Below are 24,244 nucleotides of genomic sequence, written 5' to 3' on the forward strand. Positions count from 1 at the left end.
CATTTTTCCCAGGACCCTTGTGCAATGATGCACTGACACTTTTCCTGGTTTTAGGAGGTTCCTGACTAGCTCGGATAACTCCCTGGCTTTCTCCTTCGGGAGAAACACCTTATTCTGGACTGTGTCCAGAATCATCCATAGGAACAGCAGACGTGTCGTCGGAGACAGCTGCGATTTTGGAATATTTAGAATCCACCCGTGCTGTCGTAGAACTACTTGAGATAGTGCTACTCCGACCTCCAACTGTTCTCTGGACCTTGCCCTTATCAGGAGATCGTCCAAGTAAGGGATAATTAAGACGCCTTTTCTTTGAAGAAGAATCATCATTTCGGCCATTACCTTGGTAAAGACCCGGGGTGCCGTGGACAATCCAAACGGCAGCGTCTGAAACTGATAGTGACAGTTTTGTACCACGAACCTGAGGTACCCTTGGTGAGAAGGGCAAATTGGGACATGGAGGTAAGCATCCTTGATGTCCAGGGACACCATATAGTCCCCTTCTTCCTGGTTCGCTATCACTGCTCTGAGTGACTCCATCTTGATTTGAACCTTTGTATGTAAGTGTTCAAATATTTCAGATTTAGAATAGGTCTCACCGAGCCGTCTGGCTTCAGTACCACAATATAGTGTGGAATAATACCCCTTTCCTTGTTGTAGGAGGGGTACTTTGATTATCACCTGCTGGGAATACAGCTTGTGAATTGTTTCCAATACTGCCTCCCTGTCGGAGGGAGACGTTGGTAAAGCAAACTTCAGGAACCTGCGAGGGGGAGACGTCTCGAATTTCCAATCTGTACCCCTGGGATACTACTTGTAGGATCCAGGGGTCCACTTGCGAGTGAGCCCACTGCTTGCTGAAACTCTTGAGACGACCCCCCACCGCACCTGTTTGTACGGCCCCAGCGTCATGCTGAGGACTTGGCAGAAGCGGTGGAAGGCTTCTGTTCCTGGGAATGGGCTGCCTGCTGCAGTCTTCTTCCCTTACCTCTATCCCTGGGCAGATATGACTGGCCTTTTGCCCGCCTGCCCTTATGGGGACGAAAGGACTGAGGCTGAAAAGACGATGTCTTTTTCTGCTGAGATGTGACTTGGGGTAAAAAAGGTGGATTTTCCAGCTGTTGCCGTGGCCACCAGGTCCGATGGACCGACCCCAAATAACTCCTCCCCTTTATACGGCAATACTTCCATGTGCCGTTTGGAATCTGCATCACCTGACCACTGTCGTGTCCATAAACATCTTCTGGCAGATATGGACATCGCACTTACTCTTGATGCCAGAGTGCAAATATCCCTCTGTGCATCTCGCATATATAGAAATGCATCCTTTAAATGCTCTATAGTCAATAAAATACTGTCCCTGTCAAGGGTATCAATATTTCCAGTCAGGGAATCCGACCAAGCCACCCCAGCGCTGCCCATCCAGGCTGAGGCGATCGCTGGTCGCAGTATAACACCAGTATGTGTGTATATACTTTTTAGGATATTTTCCAGCCTCCTATCAGTTGGCTCCTAGAGGGCGGCCGTATCTGGAGACGGTAACGCCACTTGTTTTGATAAGCGTGTGAGCGCCTTATCCACCCTAAGGGGTGTTTCCCAACGCGCCATAACTTCTGGCGGAAAAGGGTATACCGCCAATAATTTTCTATCGGGGGAAACCCACGTATCATCACACACTTCATTTAATTTATCTGATTCAGGAAAAACCACATGTAGTTTTTTCACACTCCACATAATACCCTTTTTTGTGGTACTTGTAGTATCAGAAATATGTAACATCTCCTTCATTGCCCTTAACAAGTAACGTGTGGCCCTAAAGGAAAATACGTTTGTTTCTTCACCGTCGACACTGGAGTCAGTGTCCGTGTCTGTGTCGACCGACTGAGGTAAAAGGACGTTTTAACGCCCCTGACGGTGTTTGAGACGCCTGGACAGGTACTAATTGGTTTGCCGGCCGTCTCATGTCGTCAACCGACCTTGCAGCGTGTTGACATTATCACGTAATTCCTTAAATAAGCCATCCATTCCGGTGTCGACTCCCTAGAGAGTGACATCACCATTACAGGCAATTGCTCCGCCTCCTCACCAACATCGTCCTCATACATGTCGACACACACGTACCGACACACAGCACACACACAGGGAATGCTCTGATAGAGGACAGGACCCCACTAGCCCTTTGGGGAGACAGAGGGAGAGTTTGCCAGCACACACCAAAAACGCTATAATTATACAGGGACAACCTTTATATAAGTGTTTTTCCCTTATAGCATTTTAATATATATAGTCATATCGCCAAATAAGTGCCCCCCCTCTCTGTTTTAACCCTGTTTCTGTAGTGCAGTGCAGGGGAGAGCCTGGGAGCCTTCCCACCAGCATTTCTGTGAGGGAAAATGGCGCTGTGTGCTGAGGAGAATAGGCCCCGCCCCCTTTTCGGCGGGCTTCTTCTCCCGTTTTTCTGAGACCTGGCAAGGGTTAAATACATCCATATAGCCCCCAGGGGCTATATGTGATGTATTTTTAGCCAGAATAAGGTACTATCATTGCTGCCCAGGGCGCCCCCCCCAGCGCCCTGCACCCTCAGTGACCGCTGCTATGAAGTGTGCTGACAACAATGGCGCACAGCTGCAGTGCTGTGCGCTACCTTATGAAGACTGAAAAGTCTTCTGCCGCCGGTTTCTGGACCTCTTCACTTTTCGGCATCTGCAAGGGGGTCGGCGGCGCGGCTCCGGGACGAACCCCAGGGTGAGACCTGTGTTCTGACTCCCTCTGGAGCTAATGGTGTCCAGTAGCCTAAGAAGCCAATCCATCCTGCACGCAGGTGAGTTCACTTCTCTCCCCTAAGTCCCTCGATGCAGTGAGCCTGTTGCCAGCAGGACTCACTGAAAATAAAAAAACCTAACAAAACTTTTACTCTAAGCAGCTCTTTAGGAGAGCCACCTAGATTGCACCCTTCTCGGCCGGGCACAAAAATCTAACTGAGGCTTGGAGGAGGGTCATAGGGGGAGGAGCCAATGCACACCACCTGATCCTAAAGCTTTTACTTTTGTGCCCTGTCTCCTGCGGAGCCGCTATTCCCCATGGTCTTGACGGAGTCCCCAGCATCCACTTAGGATGTCAGAGAAAAAACGATATTGCAAAAGCAGCATATTATATAATAATTAAACATAGTAGTTTCTTGAAACATTTCAGAATCTGGTGCCTGGTCAGCCCAAGGTACAGTATTGGATCATTACCTGGGTAAAGAAAATGATTAAGAGATTAGTCACGTCTGCTACCCTCTTGCCGGGTATAGAGATAAGGAAGTTGAACTCTGAATTTAGCTATATTAATCTTCATACACTTACAAACACACAACAAGCACTAGGATGCAGATGTAATACCCTGTGAGCTGCGTGCAGTGGCAGTATTTTGGCGATGTAGCTACTAGAATCAAAGTGACCATCTAGGTTTTACCTTGAAACAAACTGCTGCTTTAAAATAGTGATTATATAGCCGAAGTTTGACCACTGCCCGCAATTCACAGACTATTACATAAGGTTAAAGAGTTAAGAGCTTTTGTTAGCTCGTCTAAACATCAATATGATGGAATCGTCAAGGATGGTAATATGAATGTCATTGAGCTGTGGAGGTGGCATTCTTTAAAAGCAATTTCAATCAAGCACTATAAAACATTAAATGACAGGAAGAGTTTATTTTTCAACAACTGTGACAGATCCAAAAATATAAATTACATGGTTGAGGTAAAAAAATAAAAATAAATCTACAATATGGACATCATTGGTTGTTTCATAATTGAACTGTCTTTTCCAATGGCTCCAATAATATAAACAACTGTGATGGTCATGTAAACAGTCATAGACACTGATGGTGGTGTGATGGAGTAACTTGAAACTACAGAGACTTGTTTGTCCATGGCTTATAGTGGCATGCACCTTCCCCAACGTGATCAAGATTCCAATCCGATCATAGAAGAGACAACCAGGAATGACAGGACCTTATAAGCAAGTGTGCTGAGTCAAATGTATGTGCGTGTGTGGAAGGGAGAGAGGGGGGGTGGGGGGCAAACTGAGGTACTTACATATAAGAGAGCAGGCAGTAAAAACAAATGTAGGATATGTTCAGCAGAAACTGAATAAGGAGAGAATTGGCAGAAATAAAGTGAGTATAGAGAAACAGAGGGAGGCTGCCAGGTAATAAAGAAGTAGAGCAATACAAAGGTAATAAGGAAAGATTCATAGCAAGAAAAGAAAGGGGACAGGTGCAAATTATTAACACGGAGGGGGGCTGACAATTGTTCAGAAAGATGTGTATGGGGATTTGGTGTGGAAGCTGGCGCTGTGGTTTCTCGGTATATTCTTAGTAAGATATAGTGGTGGTTATATCACCGTTTTTAAAAGTGAATTAGTGAGTATAATGGCGGGATGGGTTGTGGGATGAGTAAGAAACAATCTATACTTATCCTATATTGTTGAATTGATTTCTTGATTCCTTTCCTATGTTTGTTGTCCTTTTCTTTGAGGTTGACTCCAAATATCATTGATACATGCAATGAGATTTTAGGAATAACAGTTGTGTTAGGAGAATGTATTTTCTTATAAATGAAAGCTTTCACAAAATGGATACCACCTTTATTAAACAACCTGGCCTTGCTCTATTCATGCTTATAGAGGCATACGTCACTTATACAGTGCGAGGCAATGAGAAGCTTATCAAGGTATCTTCAGACAGGTCAAATTCATTCCCAGCCGTTATGGATAATGGTAAAAAAAGGGGTGTGTAGAATATGCCCAGGTGCATACCTAACTTACACTTATAACATGCAGTAAAATCATATTATGGTATCTTTATAAGGCCACGGGAAGTCAACCACGGTATATTTCAACAAATCAGTTAGTTCCCAATGATTATGGAAAGCGGTAGGTATACCTAACTTACACTTTTAATGTATAGTAAAATCATATCATGGTATCTTTATACATGAAACAGTGCATACCGGTACTTCCAAGGATAATATGTGAGTACCGGTATGCACTGTTTAATGTATAAAGATACCATGATATGATTTTACTACACACTAAAAGTGTAAGTTAGATACGCATTTGGGCATATATTACACCCTTATACCTACCGCTATCCATAATCGTTGGGAACTGACTGATGCTTTACCAGCTAGATTAACCATATTTTCATGTCAGTCATTTCTAAATTAATATTGAATGTGGTCTAAACCTGTGTTTAGGCATCTGCACTATCCTGTTTGAAACTAGACTGGGATGTCTGGACCGTCAGATTCCAGAGGGGACACACAAATTCATCAAAGCCCTCATCGTAATGTTGGAGAATGAAATTGTGGTTGAAAAGCTTCCTAAGTGGTCTGCCACTTGGCTACCATTCCGGGGACGGTTTATAGAGTCCTTTGATACAATCTTTACCTATGGTGAGTGACACCAAGACTCATTATCTTATGGCCTGACAGAACATCCAAACTCTATGATCGTCCTACACGTAAATTAGTACAGATGTTTATAGGATTATTCACCAAAGATCTTCGAAGCATTATTCTTATACCGACAGGGCCGTCTCTTCGTATGGGCTCAATGGGCACTTGCCCAAGGGCCCCATGAGTACAAAGGCCCTAGGCTGTTAGCTGAGGGTCCCCTCTTTCCAACGGTACCAGATTTTTGAAAATCGGCCCAGGAGAACCGGAGATATCCAATGTCAAAGCAGTGATCCCCATCCAAGCCTGTTAATTTCTCTTCCCAGCCAGATATCTCGGGTTTTTTCTGACTTAGAGTTTTTCTGAGGGTATACTCCAAAAGCTGCGACTCTCCCCTTTCGGTGGACACTGGCAGCTTGTCTCTACTATGCTTAGAACCATAGATATCAGCCTTCCAGCAGCTGGTCCTTACTCCAGCTCCACACGCCTAATAAGCAGTTTTATCTTTTCATCGGCTCCTGAACTCTGATCCCCAAGTCCCTAGTACCTACTGAAAGGTGGGACTCTCCTATTTTTTTTTTTATCCCATTCAAAACTAAGAAATCTATTTCCAGGAACTTGAGATATCTGCAGTCAAGCAAGATGCCCTCCCACCAGAAAATGATGAATATTAAGACCAGTCCACTATCTACCCCTTCCATGTGTATTAAACATCCCCTACCACCCTGGAAGTCATGTACCAGGGCCCCTTCATTCAGCACAATGCCCCCTTCTACAGTTTAGTGTTCTCCCTCCCGCCCCATCTCCCACCACCTGTGCAGTAAAGGAGTAATTAGCAGAAATTACTGCTCCAGGTCCTACATGCTGAGCGGTAGATAGAACACCCCCTAACGCCCGCGGGACATCAGAGCTGCCACTGATAGCACCCCCCACCCCTACGACTGGAGGATCGGTAGGGGCCCTAGTGCGTTCCTGTGCCCAGGGGCCTACACTGCTGTTAAGACGGCCCTGTATACCGATGTTATTGTCTTCTTGAAGAAATGTCATATTTTTTATATTAAACAAAAAAGGGACTTCTGCTATAGATAAAACTAAATGTTATTATCTTAATGGTATCTTAGTACTGTACCATTAAAATGTAGATTATATTTTTTTATACAGAATTTCTGCATTTGTGGAATAACTACAATTTCTTGAATTTCTAGGGATAAAGTTAATTGATATGAAATTGGAGGACATTGAAGGACGTTTGCAGAGAGGAGATGACCAGGGTGGCGCATATCTCACATACCTGCTCACCAGTGGGAATCTGGACTTGAAGGATGTGTATGGGGTTATGCCAGAGCTCCTCCTAGCAGGGGTGGACACGGTATATATTTTGAACACCTTTGTATTCTAACACCAGACCCAATTTAAACAAAAACTCCCCTCCTATGTCTTTTGAGGCTTCCTGGTGTACATATGACTCCACTTGTTCCAGGCAAAAGAGCACCGCTTCTAAACATCTCCAGATAAATAGGAGCAGTTATCTGTTTCCACATCCTTATCTTGATGCCTGTATAAATGGTCTGGATCAGCAATTAAACTCCATGCACTGAATCAAGGCAGTATGGGTATGGGTAGAATATTCTACCAACAACATTCTGATAAGATGGTAGTAAAATATTTCCGTACTTATACAAGTTATGACAAAAGTCTAATACATCAATCTGAAGTTTTCATGTAACACTTCTGTTCATAATGTTTGTTTAAATTATTTATCAGTGCAGGGATTGTTTTTGCAATTTTGTTTTAATAGTTTTATTGTAAAATATAACATAGTGTCCTAGCAGGATGCGTTCAGCATCCCGGCAGTCAGTATGCTGGCGGTCATGTGCCTGGAATCCTGACACCATTCAGGAGACCGGCGCGGAACTCCAATAGCTGACATCCCAAAGGTTAAGTATCGGGGGTTTGGCTTAGGCATATGGCCCGGGGATGGGGGTGGGCAGGTGGTACATTAGGGTTAGGCAATAGGGAAATGGTTAGCCCTAGCCACGCCCTGGAGAATTAGCCCTAGCTGCCACCCCTGGAGGGTTAGGGTAGAGGAGGGTAGAAATACCCCCTTTCAACATTGGGATCTTCAGTGGCGGGATGACACTGTTGGTCATGTGACTTCCGACAACCTGACTGCCGGGATGTCATACCGGACAAGGGAAACACTAACAGGAGGAAGCTACATGTATTGAGCAGACCAAAATGGTGAGTTATCTTTAATTGGGTTTAGTATGAAATACCGAAGGTCAAAATCCTGACAAGGCCAAAATACTAACATTTAAAATGTCGACAGGTCAAAAAGTCGACACAGGTTTTTCTAAAAAATAAAATAAAATTGTATATATGTATGTCAACATAGGTTACCATGAACACCGTATAAGTGTACCGGTGCGCTCGTCATGCTTCAGGCGCATTGTCTCGCTGCGCTCGGCACACTATTATATTCCCCATCCAGGTCCACTGGGGTGGTAAAGTATGAACAGGTCAGTTTCAATGAAAAAAATAATGAAAAACGCATGTCGACTTTTGGACCTGTCGACATTTTAAATGTTGGTATTTTGACCATGTCGGGATTTTGACCTTGTCGGGATTTTGACCGTCGGTCAATGGTTGTCGGGATTTTGATTGTAGGTAAATTGACTGCATCCCGTTTAATTAGTAATGTTGGCTCTCCATTCTTTTTATCTTCACCAGACATCGAATACATTAACGTGGGCTCTATACCTACTGGCAAAACATCCTGAGATTCAACTCTCACTGTACGAAGAGGTGGTGAAGGTTATTCCTGGCAAAAAAGTTCCCTCTTCTGAAGATCTATCTAAGATGCCGCTGCTTAAGGCAGTGATCAAGGAAACCCTGCGGTAAACAAGTACTTTGAAGTAAAACATTTAATTTGATTTTAAAAAAATGTACTAGAAAGATTGGTTATACCTTACAACTAGACTTATAAAATTCTATCCAAACATTTTTAAATGAGTATTTCTGGCTTTCAAAAATTTTTATTTTATTATGTAGAGGTGCAACATGGCTTGATAGTTGTCTATATATAGTCTTTGGCCCAACAGACAAATTTCAGGTGCTAGAGTAAAGCATGATGGAAGAGGCAGTTCTTTTATGGACTGTAGTGATGAAACGTGAGCTGCTACAGACCAAGCTTAAAAACCTTCCTATAGAAAGAATTTGATTTTCTTTAAACTTTATTTATTATAAAAACCATTGACAAACATACATCTGAATTCCATATACTGTTATACAGAATACAGGATTTTTTGGTACTCACCATTACAAATCCATTTTTTTTCTAATCGATCTGGAGGGACACTGCTTCAATGGGGTTGAGTTGAGGGTACAGGAGTAAAATGTTAAACTTTTTCTTAAGAAGAGCTGGAACTCCTCCCCTCACCAGCATTTCTTCAGTTTAAGAATTACAAAATTTAAAAGGATAAGGACAAACAAGAAATTGTAAGTCTTACAAAGAATGACGGACTTCTCCAAATAAATCTTCAGTGCTCTAACAACATCCAGAAGAGATAGCTGTCCCTATTTAGTAGAATGGATGACTACTTATTGATTACAAAGAGAAAAGGAGAATACTGGTGTAGGAGCACACTTACAAAATGTAAACAGTTCTAAAACATTTTTTTTTTATTGATAGGCATCTAAAATCAAGGGGATCGGTACGAAATCCCGCTGGATGGGATCCCGGCGGTCGAAATACCGACGCCGGAATCCCGACCACACAATCCCGACAGGGGTGGCGAGCGGAACGCAGCCCCTTGCGGGCTCGCTTTGCTCACCACGCTGCGGGCACGGTGCCTCGCTACGCTCGGCACACTATTATATTCTCCCTCTATGGGTGTCGTGGACACCCACGGAGGGAGAATATGTCAGGATTGTGGCGGTCGGGATTCCGGCGTCGGTATTTCGAGCGCCGGGATTCCGTCCAGCGGGATGTTGACCGCATACCAAATCAAGTATTTACCATCACATAAAACCAGTAAAACAATACACAATACATATACCCTGCCTTTCGCACTCTAGGTCCTACTACACATTTGTATACTAAGCTAATCACCTTCTAGATTTTACGTTTACTGGAACTCTCATAATGAAGGAACACCCAGTCTCCCTTGCGCTGGTACTCACCAACAGGGGTCACCGTGGAACACCCTAGTGAAAGCAGATTCATTTGCTTTATTCCTTCATCTGGAACTCCATTCCATCCAAGGTAGTGAACCCACCCGTTCACTACCTTGGGTACACGGTTGGGCAGCAGATACCATATGTTATCTGGGTACTACTGTACTTTTTTTTGCCACACATTTCCACCAAGCAGAACATTATGGCCATGTGTTAATCTACAGCAGGACTTTTTCAGCAATTACCAGGATTGTTGCCTTTTGGGAAACTAATTTTATTGGTTATCTAAACCTAATATGGATGTACTTTACAGGTTCCCATACTCACAGTTCGCCAGATTGTGATCATACTCCACTTTGAATATAATTGCATATATTTAATTTACGTTTCACTTTTTCACCTTATTAGTACAGCCAGCTACTAATGTTATTTGCAGGATATTTATTTATCCAGAACCATTTTAATCATTCAAAATTTGACTGTGACATACTCACAATTTACACCATACTCTGTGTGTACGAGGGGGTACCCAAAAGAAACAGGAATAGTGTTCTAGAGGATGGGGCACTTGTAGTACAGTCTTCCGCTGCTAGGTGAATGTTTGTGGATCCCTTCTGAGCCAGTATCCCTGCTGATGTTGTGGGGGAAAGGTAGCATTTGACTGCAGTGATTTTTATTTTTTTTTCCCCCACGAGTTATTCATTCTTTTCACCTATTTTTATGATGGCTGATTCACACGAACAAAGTGCTGCTGTGAAGTTTTCTTTTCTTTTGGTAAAAAAATGTGGTAGAAACGGTTGTTATGCTACAAATGGCTTACAAGAAAGCTGTCATGAGTACAACACAAATTTACGAATGGTTCTCCTGTTTCAAACGAGGTGAAATATCAATTGAGGCTCCACCTTGTTCCGGACGTCCTTCGACCGCCTGAACTGATGGAAATGTGACTAAAATTCGTTAAGCCATTCTGGTAGATTGCCGTCATACCATTGATGAACTTGTGGAGTTGACTGGGATTACATGGAGTTTCTGTCAGCGAATTATAACCAAGGACTTGGACATGAACAAATTTGCAGCAAAATTCGTGCCTCACATTCTTAACGCTGACAAGAGAGACAATCATCTGGCAGCGTGCCATGCTTTGAAGGAACACCTCGAAGCAGACCCTGATTTTTATTTATTTTTTCCAAAAAAAATCATAACAGGAGATGACTCTTGGTGCCATGGTTATGATCCACAAACAAAACAGCAATCCAGCTGATGGAGAACTACCACTTCTCCTTTTCCCAGAAAAGCATGACAAGTGAAGTCAAATGTGATCACAATGCTCATTTGTTTCTTTGATGTGAGAGGGATTGTGCACTCAGAATTTGTACCCAAGGGTAAAACTGTCAAACAAAGTTTTTTTACTTGGAAGTTTTGAAAAACAGCAAACGTACTAAAAGGCATCAACGAAGGGGAGTTTAAAAAATGTTTTGAGCAATGGAAAAAATATTTGGACAGATGTACTGATTCAAGTGGAGAGTACTTTAAGGGTGACTGAAGTTTCAAAATGTACAAATAATTAATTAATAAACCATCAATTCCTGTTTCTTTTGGGTATCCCCTCGTATATTCGTTGTGTATAATTTTCCTGGTTTTATCTGATGGTTAATACTTGAGTTTAATGCATATCAATAAAATGTAATTAATTTTTAGAACTATTTCAATTATTTAAGTGTACCCCAACACCAGAGTCCTCCTTTTCTCTTTACAATGTGAATATTGCCCTTTTGAATCTTGGGAGCACCACCAACCTAGTTTATTTTTCCTTGAATAAAAGGCTTAATCAATATATGTTGGTCACAAGAATATTGACCATAACAGACCCAGACAAACACTGTGTGGAATCAAACCCTTCCTTGCTACTTATTGATTACAGTATGTTGGAAACCTGACCCTACCTTACAGATGTGTCCTCTTACATCCTTGCTGCAGTCACGGTAAACAGCCCTTAGAGGGGCGCCATGGCGGAACTCTGTAGAGCCGAGCATTTTTTTTTTGCGTTTCTGCAAAAGTGCATCTTAGACGTAAAGTAATGTAATAGGATGCTTAAGCAACTTCTGCTGATTAAAATTATATGCGGCATGCATTTATTCTTTGTGTACTTGCGGCTCTATCTGCTTCCGAAATGCCACGTTACAGTGTTTTCCATGAAAGATGTAAGAGTACACATCTGTAGGTCGAAAAGACAGAGTTAGGTCGAAAGTCATTAGGTCGACCAGTTTTGGTCAACATGATCATTAGGTCGACATGTACCAGGTCAATAGGTCGACATGAGGTTTTTTAAAACTTTTTTTTACATTTTTGGACTTTTTCATACTTTTCGATCCACGCGGACTACGATTGGGAATAGTAACCTGTGCCGAGCACCGTGGTAGCGGAGCGAGGCACCTTGCCCGAAGCATGGCGAGCAAAGCGAGCCATGCGAGGGGACATGGTGCACTAATTGGGGTTCCCAGTCACTTTACGAAGAAAACGACACAAACCCCCCACCTCATGTCGACCTTTTGACCTGTCGACCTAGTGACCATGTCAAACTAGTGACCCTGTCGACTTAATGCATGTTGACCAATAGTGGTCGACCTAATGACTGTTGACCTAAGTTGTGTCGACCCATACACGTATGTAATGCTGCCCAATCAATATGAACATTATACAAGGAGTCCTGCAGGGCAATGCCCCAAATTCTGAGATCCATCAAGCTGACACGATCATGAAAAATAAAGTCACCCTCCAAGTTATAAACTTTAAGTCAGCTCTCTGAAGAGGTTCAAACAGTGTAAGTTGAAGAGCTGAGAGTCAAACATTAAGTGCAATGCAAGGAACATACAGTGGATGGAAATGTAAACAAACCCTCTTATGCAGGTTTGAGACACTAGAATCAAGGCCAACTTCTTTTGAAATTACACTCTTAAACTCGAAACCTACACTTTCAAGAAACTCTGATGGAGGCATAATCCAGTCGTAAATAAGGAAGAGTGAAATCTAGAGCATTCACAATAACTTGCATAAGTATTCTAGAACATATGGTAGTTATGAGCAGACACCAGTTTACTAGCTCCCAGCATTGTCTGAACCACCTCTGGATGATTATCCTGTAGCTCTGAAAATAATCGTTATGGTAAAACTTACCGTTGATAACACTATTTCTCCTAACCCCACAGGATCCACAGGGATCCCACCCTGATGCACCAGATTTGAGAATCCTTTTACTTAATAACCTCCTCCTTCCTCTGCTGTCACATCACCAAATCCCAATGTTATCCTGTGGATAATGGTATTTCTCCTAAGTCCACAGGAAACACAGGATAACATTGGGATATGATGACGCGACAGCGGATTTGCACCAAACGGTCAAAGCTTTCGGCCTCCCAGCATGCAACGGGCCCAACCTTATATCCCCGTCTCCTGGCTCAAGAAAATCAGTTGTTTTCCCAAAGATCAAGGCAGGAGCATCATAGAGAGCCCTAGTCAGGCGAGAAGAACACACATGCACATCCTTCCATACAAGAAGGAAGAGATTAGTGAGTGAAAAGGATCCTCAAATCAGGTGCGTCAGGGTGGGATCCCTGTGGATCCTGTGGACATAGGAGAAATAGCGTTATCAACGGTAAGTTTTACCATAATGATTATTTCTCTGGCAGGGTCCACAGCTTATCCACAGGATAACATAGGGATGTCCCAAAGCAATTTAGTGCTGGGGACGCTCCTGATTGGACAGGAGAATCCTTCGCCTGAATTCAGCTTCCTGAGAGGCAAAGGTCTCAAAGGCATAATGTCTAATGAATGTGTTAATGGAAGACCATGTGGCTGCCTTACATATCTGTTCTGCTGAAGAACCATGTTGTGCTGCCCATGACGGACCTACCTTACGAGTAGAGTGAGCAGAAACATTAGCCAGAACAGGGAGATCAGCTTGAGAGTATGCTTCTGAAATTGTCATCCGACGCCACCTCGCCAGTGTCTGCTTATCAGCAGGCCATCCTCTCCTGTAAAATCCGTAGAGAACGAAGAGAGTGTCTGTCTTTATGATGGCACTGGTACGATCCACGTAGATCCTTAAGGCATGGACTACATCAAACGATGCATCTCCCGCAGTAAGGTCCGGCCCCTTGAAGTCCGGGACTACAATTTCTTTATTAAGGTGGAATGTAGACACCACCTTAAGAAGATACCCAGATTTGGTTCTGAGGACCACTCTATCTGGATAAAAAATCAGAAAAGGAGGGCGGTATAACAATGCCCCTAAATCTGAAACTCTTCTAGCTGAAGCAATAGCCAGTAGAAACTTTAGCTGTCAATCATTTAAGATCCACTTGATTAAGTGGTTCAAATGGTGCAACTTGAAGGGCCTTTAGGACTAAACTTAAGTCCCAAGGCACTGAAGGAGGAACAAAAGGAGGTTGAATGCGCAGCATTCCCTGGAAAAAAGTGTCACGCCAGAACAACAATCTCTAGTAACCCCTATTTGTCTACCAGATTTTGGAAGATCTCGGGGTGTAAAGCCCATTCGTTTGCATGAATGGCGTGTCGACTAAGAAAATCCGCTTCCCAGTTTAGGACTCTGGGAATGAACAATGCGGACAAGGCTGGAAGATGAAGTTCTGCCCCCTTTAATGTGTGACTTACCACCTTCATTGCATTCTGGCTGCGAGTTCCTCCCTGATGATTGAGGTACGCTACTGCTGTTGCATTGTCTGAGCGGATTTGGACTGGTTTCCCCTGAAGGATGTCCTTTGCCTGAATAAGTGTCATAAATATGGCCCGAAGTGCCAATAGATTTATTGGCAGGCAATTTTCTTCCTTGGTCCACTGCCCCTGGAAGCAACTCATTCCTGACACTGCTCCCCAGCCCTGAAGACTGGCATCCATTGTCAGAATTTCCCAATCTGATATCCAAAATGGTCTCCCTTTGTCCAGATGGCATGTCTGTAGCCACCAGGCTAATGACCTCCTTATTTCCAGAGGAAGGACCGTAGTCTCTGTTTTTATTGTCTGATGACAACCATTCCATTTGGAAAGGATCAGATGTTGCAGAGGCCTCGAATGGAACTGAGCATACTCCACAATGTCAAATGTCGACACCATCAACCCCATCACACACATTGCGGCGTGAATGGATACCCTTTGACTGTGTAGCAGCTCCTGAATTCTTGACTGAATTTGGATATTTTGTTCAGAGGTAGAAATAGTCTCTGAAGACCTGAATCCAGCACAGCTCCCAAATGAGTCATCCGTTGTGATGGAACCAGGGACAACTTTGCCCAATTTATGAGCCAACCGTGTCTCTGTAAACAAGCTATTGTCTGTTGCAGATGACACTGAAGCAATTCCTGAGACTGTGCCAGGATTAAGAAGTCGTCGAGGTATGGAAAAATCCTTATCCCCTGCTGACGGAGATAAGATGCCACCACCACCATAATTTTGGTGAATACTCTGGGAGCAGTGGCCAGTCCAAATGGTAGGGCCTGAAACTGAAAATGTTGCTGGAGGATAGCAAACCTGAGATAGCGCTGATGGGACAGTGCTATAGGAACATGTAGGTAAGCATCCTGGATATCCAGAGATACCATAACATCCTCCGGCTCCATGGCCAAAAATAATGTAACGTAAAGTCTCCACATGAAACTGAGGCACCCAAATGTACTTGTTCAGCACTTTGAGATTGAGTATGGGCCGGAGCGACCCATTTTGTTTCTGGACTAGAAACAGGTTGGAATAAAAACCTTGTCATCGTTGTGTAAGGGGAACTTGAATTATCACTCCTAACTAAAGCAACTTCTGAACTGCCTCTTGCAAAGCCCTGGCCTTCGTTTCCACTGAAGACGGACTGGTACAACAAAACCTTTTGAAGATGGTGTTTCTTGAAAGCAAATGCATAACCGGGAGATGCCGCTTCTTGCACCCAGACATCTGTGGTAGACTGCTGCCAGATTTGTGCAAACTGAAGAAGTCGGCCTCCCACTCTGGGCTCCCCCAGGTGGAGGCCCGCACCATCAGGCTGATGGCTTATCTTCTGATTTGGAAGCCGGTCCTCTGGTAGCCCAATGCTTTTCAGTCTTACCAGACTTGTTGGATTGGGACTGTTTGCCATCACCTTTTCCTTTTGCTTTTCCTTGATTCCGAAAGGGCCGAACAGCTGGAAATCTAGACATGAATTTGTGTGTGAAAGAAAACTTCATTTTCTTGGAGTCTGCGTCTGACTCCAAAATACTGTTTAATTATTTACCAAAAAGAATTAAACAGTAAAAGGCAAAGACTCCAGAACCTTCTTGGATTCTGAGTCAGCTTTCCATGTACGTAGCCAAACCGCTCTGTGAGCTGCTACTGCTGAAGCTGATGTCTGAGAGACAATTGTACCCATATCCAAGGCTGCTTCTTCCATGCACGTCGCCACCTGTTTGATATGTGCAATAAGAGATTTTTGCTCTCTAGATGCCATTGAAAGATCCTCCTCCAATGCCCCAGCGTAGGCTGCCACTGCCTTTGCCATCCATGCTGAAGCCATGGCTGGTCTTACGATTGCCTCAGACAAGGAAAAAATAAGAATTTACTCACCGGTAATTCTATTTCTCGTAGTCCGTAGTGGATGCTGGGAACTCCGTAAGGACCATGGGGAATAGACGGCTCCGCAGGAGACTGGGCACATCTAAAGAAAGATTTAGGACTATCTGGTGTGCACTGGCTCCTCCCCCTATGACCCTCCTCCAAGCCTCAGTTAGGACACTGTGCCCGGAAGAGATGACACAATAAGGAAGGATTTTGAATCCCGGGTAAGACTCATACCAGCCACACCAATCACACGTATAACTCGTGATAGGAACCCCGGTTAACAGTATGATAACAAAAGGAGCCTCTGAACAGATGGCTCGCAATAATAACCCGATTTGTGTAACAATAACTATTTACAAGTATTGCAGACAATCCGCACTTGGGATGGGCGCCCAGCATCCACTACGGACTTCGAGAAATAGAATTACCGGTGAGTAAATTCTTATTTTCTCTGACGTCCTAGTGGATGCTGGGAACTCCGTAAGGACCATGGGGATTATACCAAAGCTCCCAAACGGGCGGGAGAGTGCGGACGACTCTGCAACACCGAATGAGAGAACTCCAGGTCCTCCTCAGCCAGGGTATCAAATTTGTAGAATTTTGCAAACGTGTTTGCCCCTGACCAAGTAGCAGCTCGGCAAAGTTGTAAAGCCGAGACCCCTCGGGCAGCCGCCCAAGATGAGCCCACCTTCCTTGTGGAATGGGCTTTTACAGATTTAGGCTGCGGTAGTGCCACCGCAGAATGCGCCAGCTGAATAGTGCTACAAATCCAGTGCGCAATAGACTGCTTAGAAGCAGGAGCACCCAGCTTGGTGGGTGCATACAGGATAAACAGCGATTCAGTTTTTCTGACTCCAGCCGTCCTGGAAACATAAATTTTCAGGGCCCTGACTACGTCCAGCAACTTGGAATCCTCCAAGTCCCTAGTAGCCGCAGGCACCACAATAGGTTGGTTCAAGTGAAAAGCTGAGACCACCTTTGGGAGAAACTGAGGACGAGTCCTCAATTCTGCCCTATCCATATGGAAAATCAGATAAGGGCTTTTACAAGACAAAGCCGCCAATTCTGAAACCCGCCTGGCCGACGCCAGGGCCAACAGCATGACCACTTTCCACGTGAGATATTTTAAATCCACAGTCTTAAGTGGTTCGAACCAATGTGATTTTAGGAATGCTAAAACCACATTGAGATCCCAAGGTGCCACTGGGGGCACAAAAGGAGGCTGAATATGCAGAACTCCTTTGACAAAAGTCTGAACTTCAGGCAGTGAAGCCAGTTCTTTCTGGAAGAAAATCGACAGAGCCGAAATCTGGACCTTTATGGACCCCAATTTGAGGCCCAACGACACCCCTGCTTGCAGGAAGTGCAGGAATCGACCCAGTTGAAATTCCTCCGTCGGGGCCTTCATGGCCTCACACCAAGCAACATATTTCCGCCAAATGCGGTGATAATGTTTTGCGGTGACATCCTTCCTGGCTTTGATCAGGGTAGGGATGACTTCCTCCGGAATACCCTTTTCCTTCAGGATCCGGTGTTCAACCGCCATGCCGTCAAACGCAGCCGCGGTAAGTCTTGGAACAGACAGGGTCCCTGCTGCAGCAGGTCTTGTCTGAGCGGCAGAGGCCAAGGGTCCTCTGCCAGCATCTCTTGAAGTTCCGGGTACCAAGCTCTTCTTGGCCAATCCGGAACCACGAGTATGGTTTTCACTCCTTGCCTTCTTATTATTCTCAGTACCTTTGGTATGAGAGGTAGAGGAGGAAACACATAAACCGACTGGTACACCCATGGTGTCACTAGAGCGTCCACCGCTATCGCCTGAGGGTCTCTTGACCGGGCGCAATATCTTTTCAACTTCTTGTTGAGGCGGGACGCCATCATGTCTACCTGTGGTTTTTCCCACCGGTTGACCAGCATTTGGAAGACTTCTGGATGAAGTCCCCATTCTCCCGGGTGGAGGTCGTGCCTGCTGAGGAAGTCTGCTTCCCAGTTGTCCACTCCCGGAATGAACACTGCTGTCAGTGCTAACACATGATTCTCTGCCCATCTGAGAATCCTTGTGGCTTCTGCCATAGCCATCCTGCTTCTCGTGCCGCCCTGTCTGTTTACATGGGCGACCGCCGTGATGTTGTCTGACTGGATCAGTACCGGCTGGTTTTGAAGCAGGGGTCTTGCCTGGCTTAGGGCATTGTAAATGGCCCTTAGCTCCAGGATATTTATGTGAAGAGAAATCTCCTGATTTGACCACAGTCCTTGGAAATTTCTTCCCTTTGTGACTGCCCCCCAGCCCCGAAGGCTGGCATCCGTGGTCACCAGGACCCAGTCCTGTATTCCGAATCTGCGGCCCTCTAGTAGATGAGCCCTCTGCAGCCACCACAGCAGCGACACCCTGGTTCTGGACGATAGGGTTATCCGCTGTTGCATCTGGAGATGGGACCCGGACCATTTGTCCCACAGGTCCCACTGGAACGTCCTTGCGTGGAACCTTTCGAATGGAATTTCTTCGTATGAAGCTACCATTTTTCCCAGGACTCGTGTGCATTGATGTACCGACACTTTTCCTGGTTTTAGGATGTCTCTGACCAGAAATGACAATTCCTCGGCTTTTTCCAGTGGAAGAAACACTCTTTTCTGGTCTGTGTCCAGAATCATTCCCAGGAACAGAAGACGTGTCGTCGGGACCAGCTGTGACTTTGGAATATTGAGAATCCAGCCGTGCTGTTGTAGCACTTCCCGAGAAAGTGCCACCCCCACTATCAACTGTTCTTTGGACCTCGCCTTTATCAGGAGATCGTCCAAGTACGGGATAATTAAAACTCCCTTCTTGCGAAGGAGTATCATCATTTCGGCCATTACCTTGGTAAAGACTCTCGGTGCCGTGGATAACCCAAACGGCAGTGTCTGGAACTGATAATGACAGTCTTGTACCACAAATCTGAGGTACTCCTGGTGCGGAGGGTAAATGGGGACATGCAGGTACGCATCCTTTATGTCCAGGGAGACAATGTAATCCCCCTCCTCCAGGCTCGCAATAACCGCCCTGAGCGATTCCATCTTGAACTTGAACCTTTTGATATAAGTGTTCAAGTCTTTTAAATTTAAGATGGGTCTCACCGAACCGTCCAGTTTCGGTACCACAAACATTGTGGAGTAGTAACCCTTTCCTTGCTGAAGGAGGGGTACCTTGACGATCACTTTCTGTGAATACAGTTTTTGAATAGCCACCAACACTGCCTCCCTGGCAGAGGGAGTTGCCGGCAAGGCAGATTTTAGGAAACGGCGGGGGGGAGACGTCTCGAATTCCAGCCTGTACCCCTGAGATACTACTTGAAGGACCCAGGGATCCACTTGTGAGAGAGCCCACTGTGTGCTGAAAAACCTGAGACGTGCCCCCACCGTTCCCGGTTCCGCCTGAGCAGCCCCAGCGTCATGCTGTGGACTTACCGGACGCAGGGGAGGACTTCTGCTCCTGGGAACTAGCTGTGTGCTGCAGCTTTTTCCCCCTTCCTCTGCCCCTCGGCAGAAAGGATGAGCCTCTAGCCCTCTTATTTTTCTGGGGCCGAAAGGACTGTACCTGATAATACGGTGCTTTCTTTTGCTGTGGGGTAGCCTGTGGCAAAAAAGTCGATTTCCCAGCAGTAGCTGTGGAAACGAGGTCTGAAAGACCTTCCCCAAAAAGTTCCACCCCTTTATAGGGTAAAACTTCCATGTGCCGCTTGGAGTCGGCATCACCTGACCATTGCCTAGTCCATAACCCCCGTCTGGCGGCAATGGACATAGCGCTTATTTTTGATGCCAGCCGGCAGATATCCCTCTGTGCATCACGCATGTATAAGACCGCGTCTTTTATATGGTCAATCGTTAGCAAAATATTGTCCCTATCCATGGTATCAATGTTTTCCGACAGGGAGTCTGACCACGCAGCTGCAGCACTGCACATCCAAGCTGATGCAACAGCGGGTCTCAATATAATGCCAGTGTGTGTGTATATAGCTTTAAGGGTACTTTCCTGCTTTCTATCAGCAGGTTCTTTTAGGGCGGCCGTATCCGGAGATGGTAGTGCCACCTTCTTTGATAAGCGTGTCAGCGCTTTATCTACCCTAGGGGGTGTTTCCCAGCGTGACCTATCCTCTGGCGGGAAAGGGTACGCAGCCATTAACCGTTTAGAAATGATCAATTTCTTATCTGGGGAAGTCCACGCTTCCACACACACCTCATTTAATTCGTCCGATGCAGGAAAAACTACTGGTAGTTTTTTCTCACCAAACATAATACCCTTTTTTGTGGTACCAGGGGTATCATCAGAAATGTGTAAAACATTTTTCAATGCCTCAATCATGTAACGGGTGGATCTATTGGAGGGTACACTCGTCTCATCATCGTCGACACTGGAGTCGGTATCCGTGTCGACATCTGTATCTGTCATCTGAGGTAGCGGGCGTTTTATAGCCCCTGATGACATTTGAGACGCTTGGACAGGCACAAGCTGAGTAGCCGGCTGTCCTATGTCGTCAAACCTTTTATGTAAGGAGCTGACACTGTCACGTAATTTCTTCCATAAGTCCATCCACACTGGTGTCGACCCCGCAGGGGGTGACATCACATTCACAGGCATTTGCTCCGCCTCCACATCATTATCCTCATCATACATGTCGACACAGCAGTACCGACACCCAGCAGACACACAGGGAATGCTCTTACAGAGGACAGGACCCCACAAAGCCCTTTGGGGAGACAGAGGGAGAGTATGCCAGCACACACCAGGGCGCTATATAACACAGGGATATCACCTATACAGAGTGTTTTCCCTTATAGCTGCCTATATAATATATATACTGCGCCTAAATTGTGCCCCCCCTCTCTTTTTTACCCTTTCTGTAGTGCAGGACTGCAGGGGAGAGCCAGGGAGCTTCCTTCCAGCGGAGCTGTGAGGGAAAAATGGCGCCAGTGTGCTGAGGGAGATGGCTCTGCCCCTTTTTCGGCGGGCTTTCTCCTGCTATTTTATCGTTTCTGGCAGGGGTTAATATACACCTATATAGCCCCTGAGGCTATATATGGTGTTAGTTTTGCCAGCCAAGGTGTTAATATTGCTGCTCCCCCAGCGCCCTGCACCCATCAGTGACCGCAGTGTGTGGTGTGCATGAGGAGCAATGGCGCACAGCTGCAGTGCTGTGCGCTACCTTGGGGAAGACCGAAGTCTTCAGCCGCCGATTTTCCGGACCACCTTCTTGCTTCTGGCTCTGTAAGGGGGACGGCGGCGCGGCACCGGGAACGGACGACGAGGTCGGGTCCTGTGTTCGATCCCTCTGGAGCTAATGGTGTCCAGTAGCCTAAGAAGCCCAAGCTACCACCAGTTAGGTAGGTTCGCTTCTTCTCCCCTTAGTCCCTCGCTGCAGTGAGCCTGTTGCCAGCAGGTCTCACTGTAAAATAAAAAACCTAAACTATACTTTCTTCTAGGAGCTCAGGAGAGCCCCTAGTGTGCATCCAGCTCAGCCGGGCACAGAAATCTAACTGGGGCTTGGAGGAGGGTAATAGGGGGAGGAGCCAGTGCACACCAGATAGTCCTAAATCTTTCTTTAGATGTGCCCAGTCTCCTGCGGAGCCGTCTATTCCCCATGGTCCTTACGGAGTTCCCAGCATCCACTAGGACGTCAGAGAAAATGGTTTTAAGAAAACCATCGATTCCCCTGTCCGTGACATCATTTTATGATGTTGACGGCAGAGGTAATGTAGATTTTCGCACCAGTCGAATGACATGCGTATCTACTTTGGGAGCCACCTCCCTTTTTAAACAGTCCCCAGCCGGAAGAGGATAATTGGAATTCCATTTCCTTGGAATTCTAAACTTCTTCTTACTGGGCGTAACCCAAGCCTCTTGCATAATTTCCATCAGCTGTTCTGACCCAGGAAACTTAGTCCTAACTGTTTTAGGACGTTTAACTTTAAACACAGGTGCCTTAGATTTTAGCACAGGCTCTGCCATCTCCTCTAAAGGGGGGTACACATGGAGAGATCCGTGCTTAAAATCTAAGCAATCTTGCTAGATTGCTTAGATTTTAAGCACGGATCTGCCGTGTGTATGCCCTCCAGCGATAGCGATGCGCGGCCCCGCGCATCGCTATCGCCGATGCTAGATTGAGCTGCATGCAGGCTCAATCTAGCGGGTCGCTCACTTCACCGTTGTGTGAAGTGAGCGGCCCCCCGTCGGCTTTCCCCCTCGCTCAGCACATCGCGCTGTGCTGAGCGGGGTGAGAGATGTGTGCTGAGCGGTCTGTGTTAAGATCGCTCAGCACACATCTCTCCCGTGAGTACCCCCCTTTAGGATAGAATGGCTTTCATCGCACTAATCAGCTCAGGTATGTCTACCGAGCTGAGGCTTTCCTCCTCATCTCCATATGCAGACCTGTAGTGTGATGAGTCCTCATCTGAAACATGTGTAGACTGTGAAGATTTGTTTCATATCTCTGTGTTTTACTTACTAGCCTGTTTTTGTTGAGAGGCTGCTGCTTCCCCTGCTAGATGTAATAAACCCCAGGTGGAAGGTTGCATGTAAGGGTTAACAGGGTAACTTATCCCTGGTATAGGAGCTGGCATTATCCGCTCAGCTATACTGGATAATGTCTGTGCAAAAGTAGCCCATGGGGGTTCAACTTGAATCTGTTGCTGCCTTGGAATATTTAAGAGGCTTCGGTGAAAGCTAAAACAATTTGCACATATCCATTTTGAACCAGATCCTGAGAGGTTAACCAAGCTTTGCAAAACAAACATGAAATGAGTGTTGGTGCTACTGTGGAAAGTGTATTTTCCTCACCCTTGCCGCTCTTAGACATGAAAAATAAATCACACAACTGTACAGTGTTAACTACACAATTTGTGACTCTAATCACTTTAAAATTTGTTAAAGTGACACACAATCCGACCCTACCCTGCTTTGCACCAGCATTGAGGATCGGAATACACAGAAAACTGACAGTATTATAGTGAAATCAGCAATCACACCAGCAATCAGTCACGGGTTATACATTAGTATAATAAGCAATATGAGCACATAATCAACTACAAATACTTTTCAAGTATGTAGGATAATATATTACTGCATTACCTTATATAGGAGTTTTAAACGTATTCAGTCGCACAGCGAAAGAAAACAGCAGCAATAGTGTTCAGACTCATGTGCATCAGGCACTTATCCAGCTATTCGTACTCAAAGGTAGATGGAGACTTTGGGCCTAATTCAGGCCTGATCATAGATGTGCTGAATTTACCACATTTACGGTCAGTCACACAGACATGCGGAGGACGCGAAGCACAGGGCTAGTCTGCCCCGCATGTCAAGCCCGACCCCCCCCTCGCCCCCCCCTCACAAGTACAAAAGCATTGCACAGCGGCGATGCTTTTGTACTTTAGGAGTCATGGCAGGAGCTACTCGTCGCTGTGAGGGCAGCAGCGGCTGCGTGTGACATCACACAGCCACCGCGACCTGCCCCCCCTCAATGGTCCGGGCCAGCGACCGCCTCTGCCTGTCAATCAGGCAGAGGCAATTGCAGGGCTGAGACACTGGCGCATGCGTAGTTTAGACCTGAACGACTGCTGTGTGAAAACGTACAGCAGCGATCAGGTCTGAATTAGGCCTCAAGTGCTGTATCACCTGGCTTAGGAGAGTAGGATACAGGGAGACTTCACCCTGCTTCCATGATTGATCCATATGTTAGCGAATGCTGAGTGGATACAGACACTAATAGTGTACACACTCTCCCCGTAAACCTCCAGTGAACACTGACGCACCAGTCACACAGATGCCTATACTGCGACTGGGTCCTTTTTAGATACACAGCGTCTCAGACGGAAGCGGGAACTCGGTTCATGGCAGGAAACTGGTCATGAACCGGGGGAGGGACAACCAACGGAGCATCTGACTCCCCACTGCTGACCTCATCCCTAGGGATCATGGCCTCAAACTACCCCTGGAACCTATGATCCCTAGGGCCGAGCGCTGGTGCACCCGAGGTGGCAGCTGCATTAGCGACTGTTTGATAGTCT

The 24,244-nt window shown here is 45.7% G+C and overlaps 1 protein-coding gene across 1 annotated transcript in view; it reads left to right on the forward strand.

The window, feature by feature from the left end:
* The window catches only part of LOC134944949 (sterol 26-hydroxylase, mitochondrial-like), a 76,711-nt gene that overhangs the window by 19,994 nt on the left and 32,473 nt on the right, over positions 1-24,244 (forward strand). Inside the window, exons 4-6 of the mRNA XM_063933897.1 lie at positions 5,240-5,437; positions 6,643-6,806; positions 8,168-8,334. Coding sequence (XP_063789967.1) covers positions 5,240-5,437; positions 6,643-6,806; positions 8,168-8,334 — 529 coding nt within the window. The remainder of the gene's footprint in view (positions 1-5,239; positions 5,438-6,642; positions 6,807-8,167; positions 8,335-24,244) is intronic.

This window comes from Pseudophryne corroboree, chromosome 7, assembly GCF_028390025.1.
Source record: "Pseudophryne corroboree isolate aPseCor3 chromosome 7, aPseCor3.hap2, whole genome shotgun sequence".
In the NCBI taxonomy this organism is placed as follows: Eukaryota; Metazoa; Chordata; class Amphibia; order Anura; family Myobatrachidae; genus Pseudophryne; species Pseudophryne corroboree.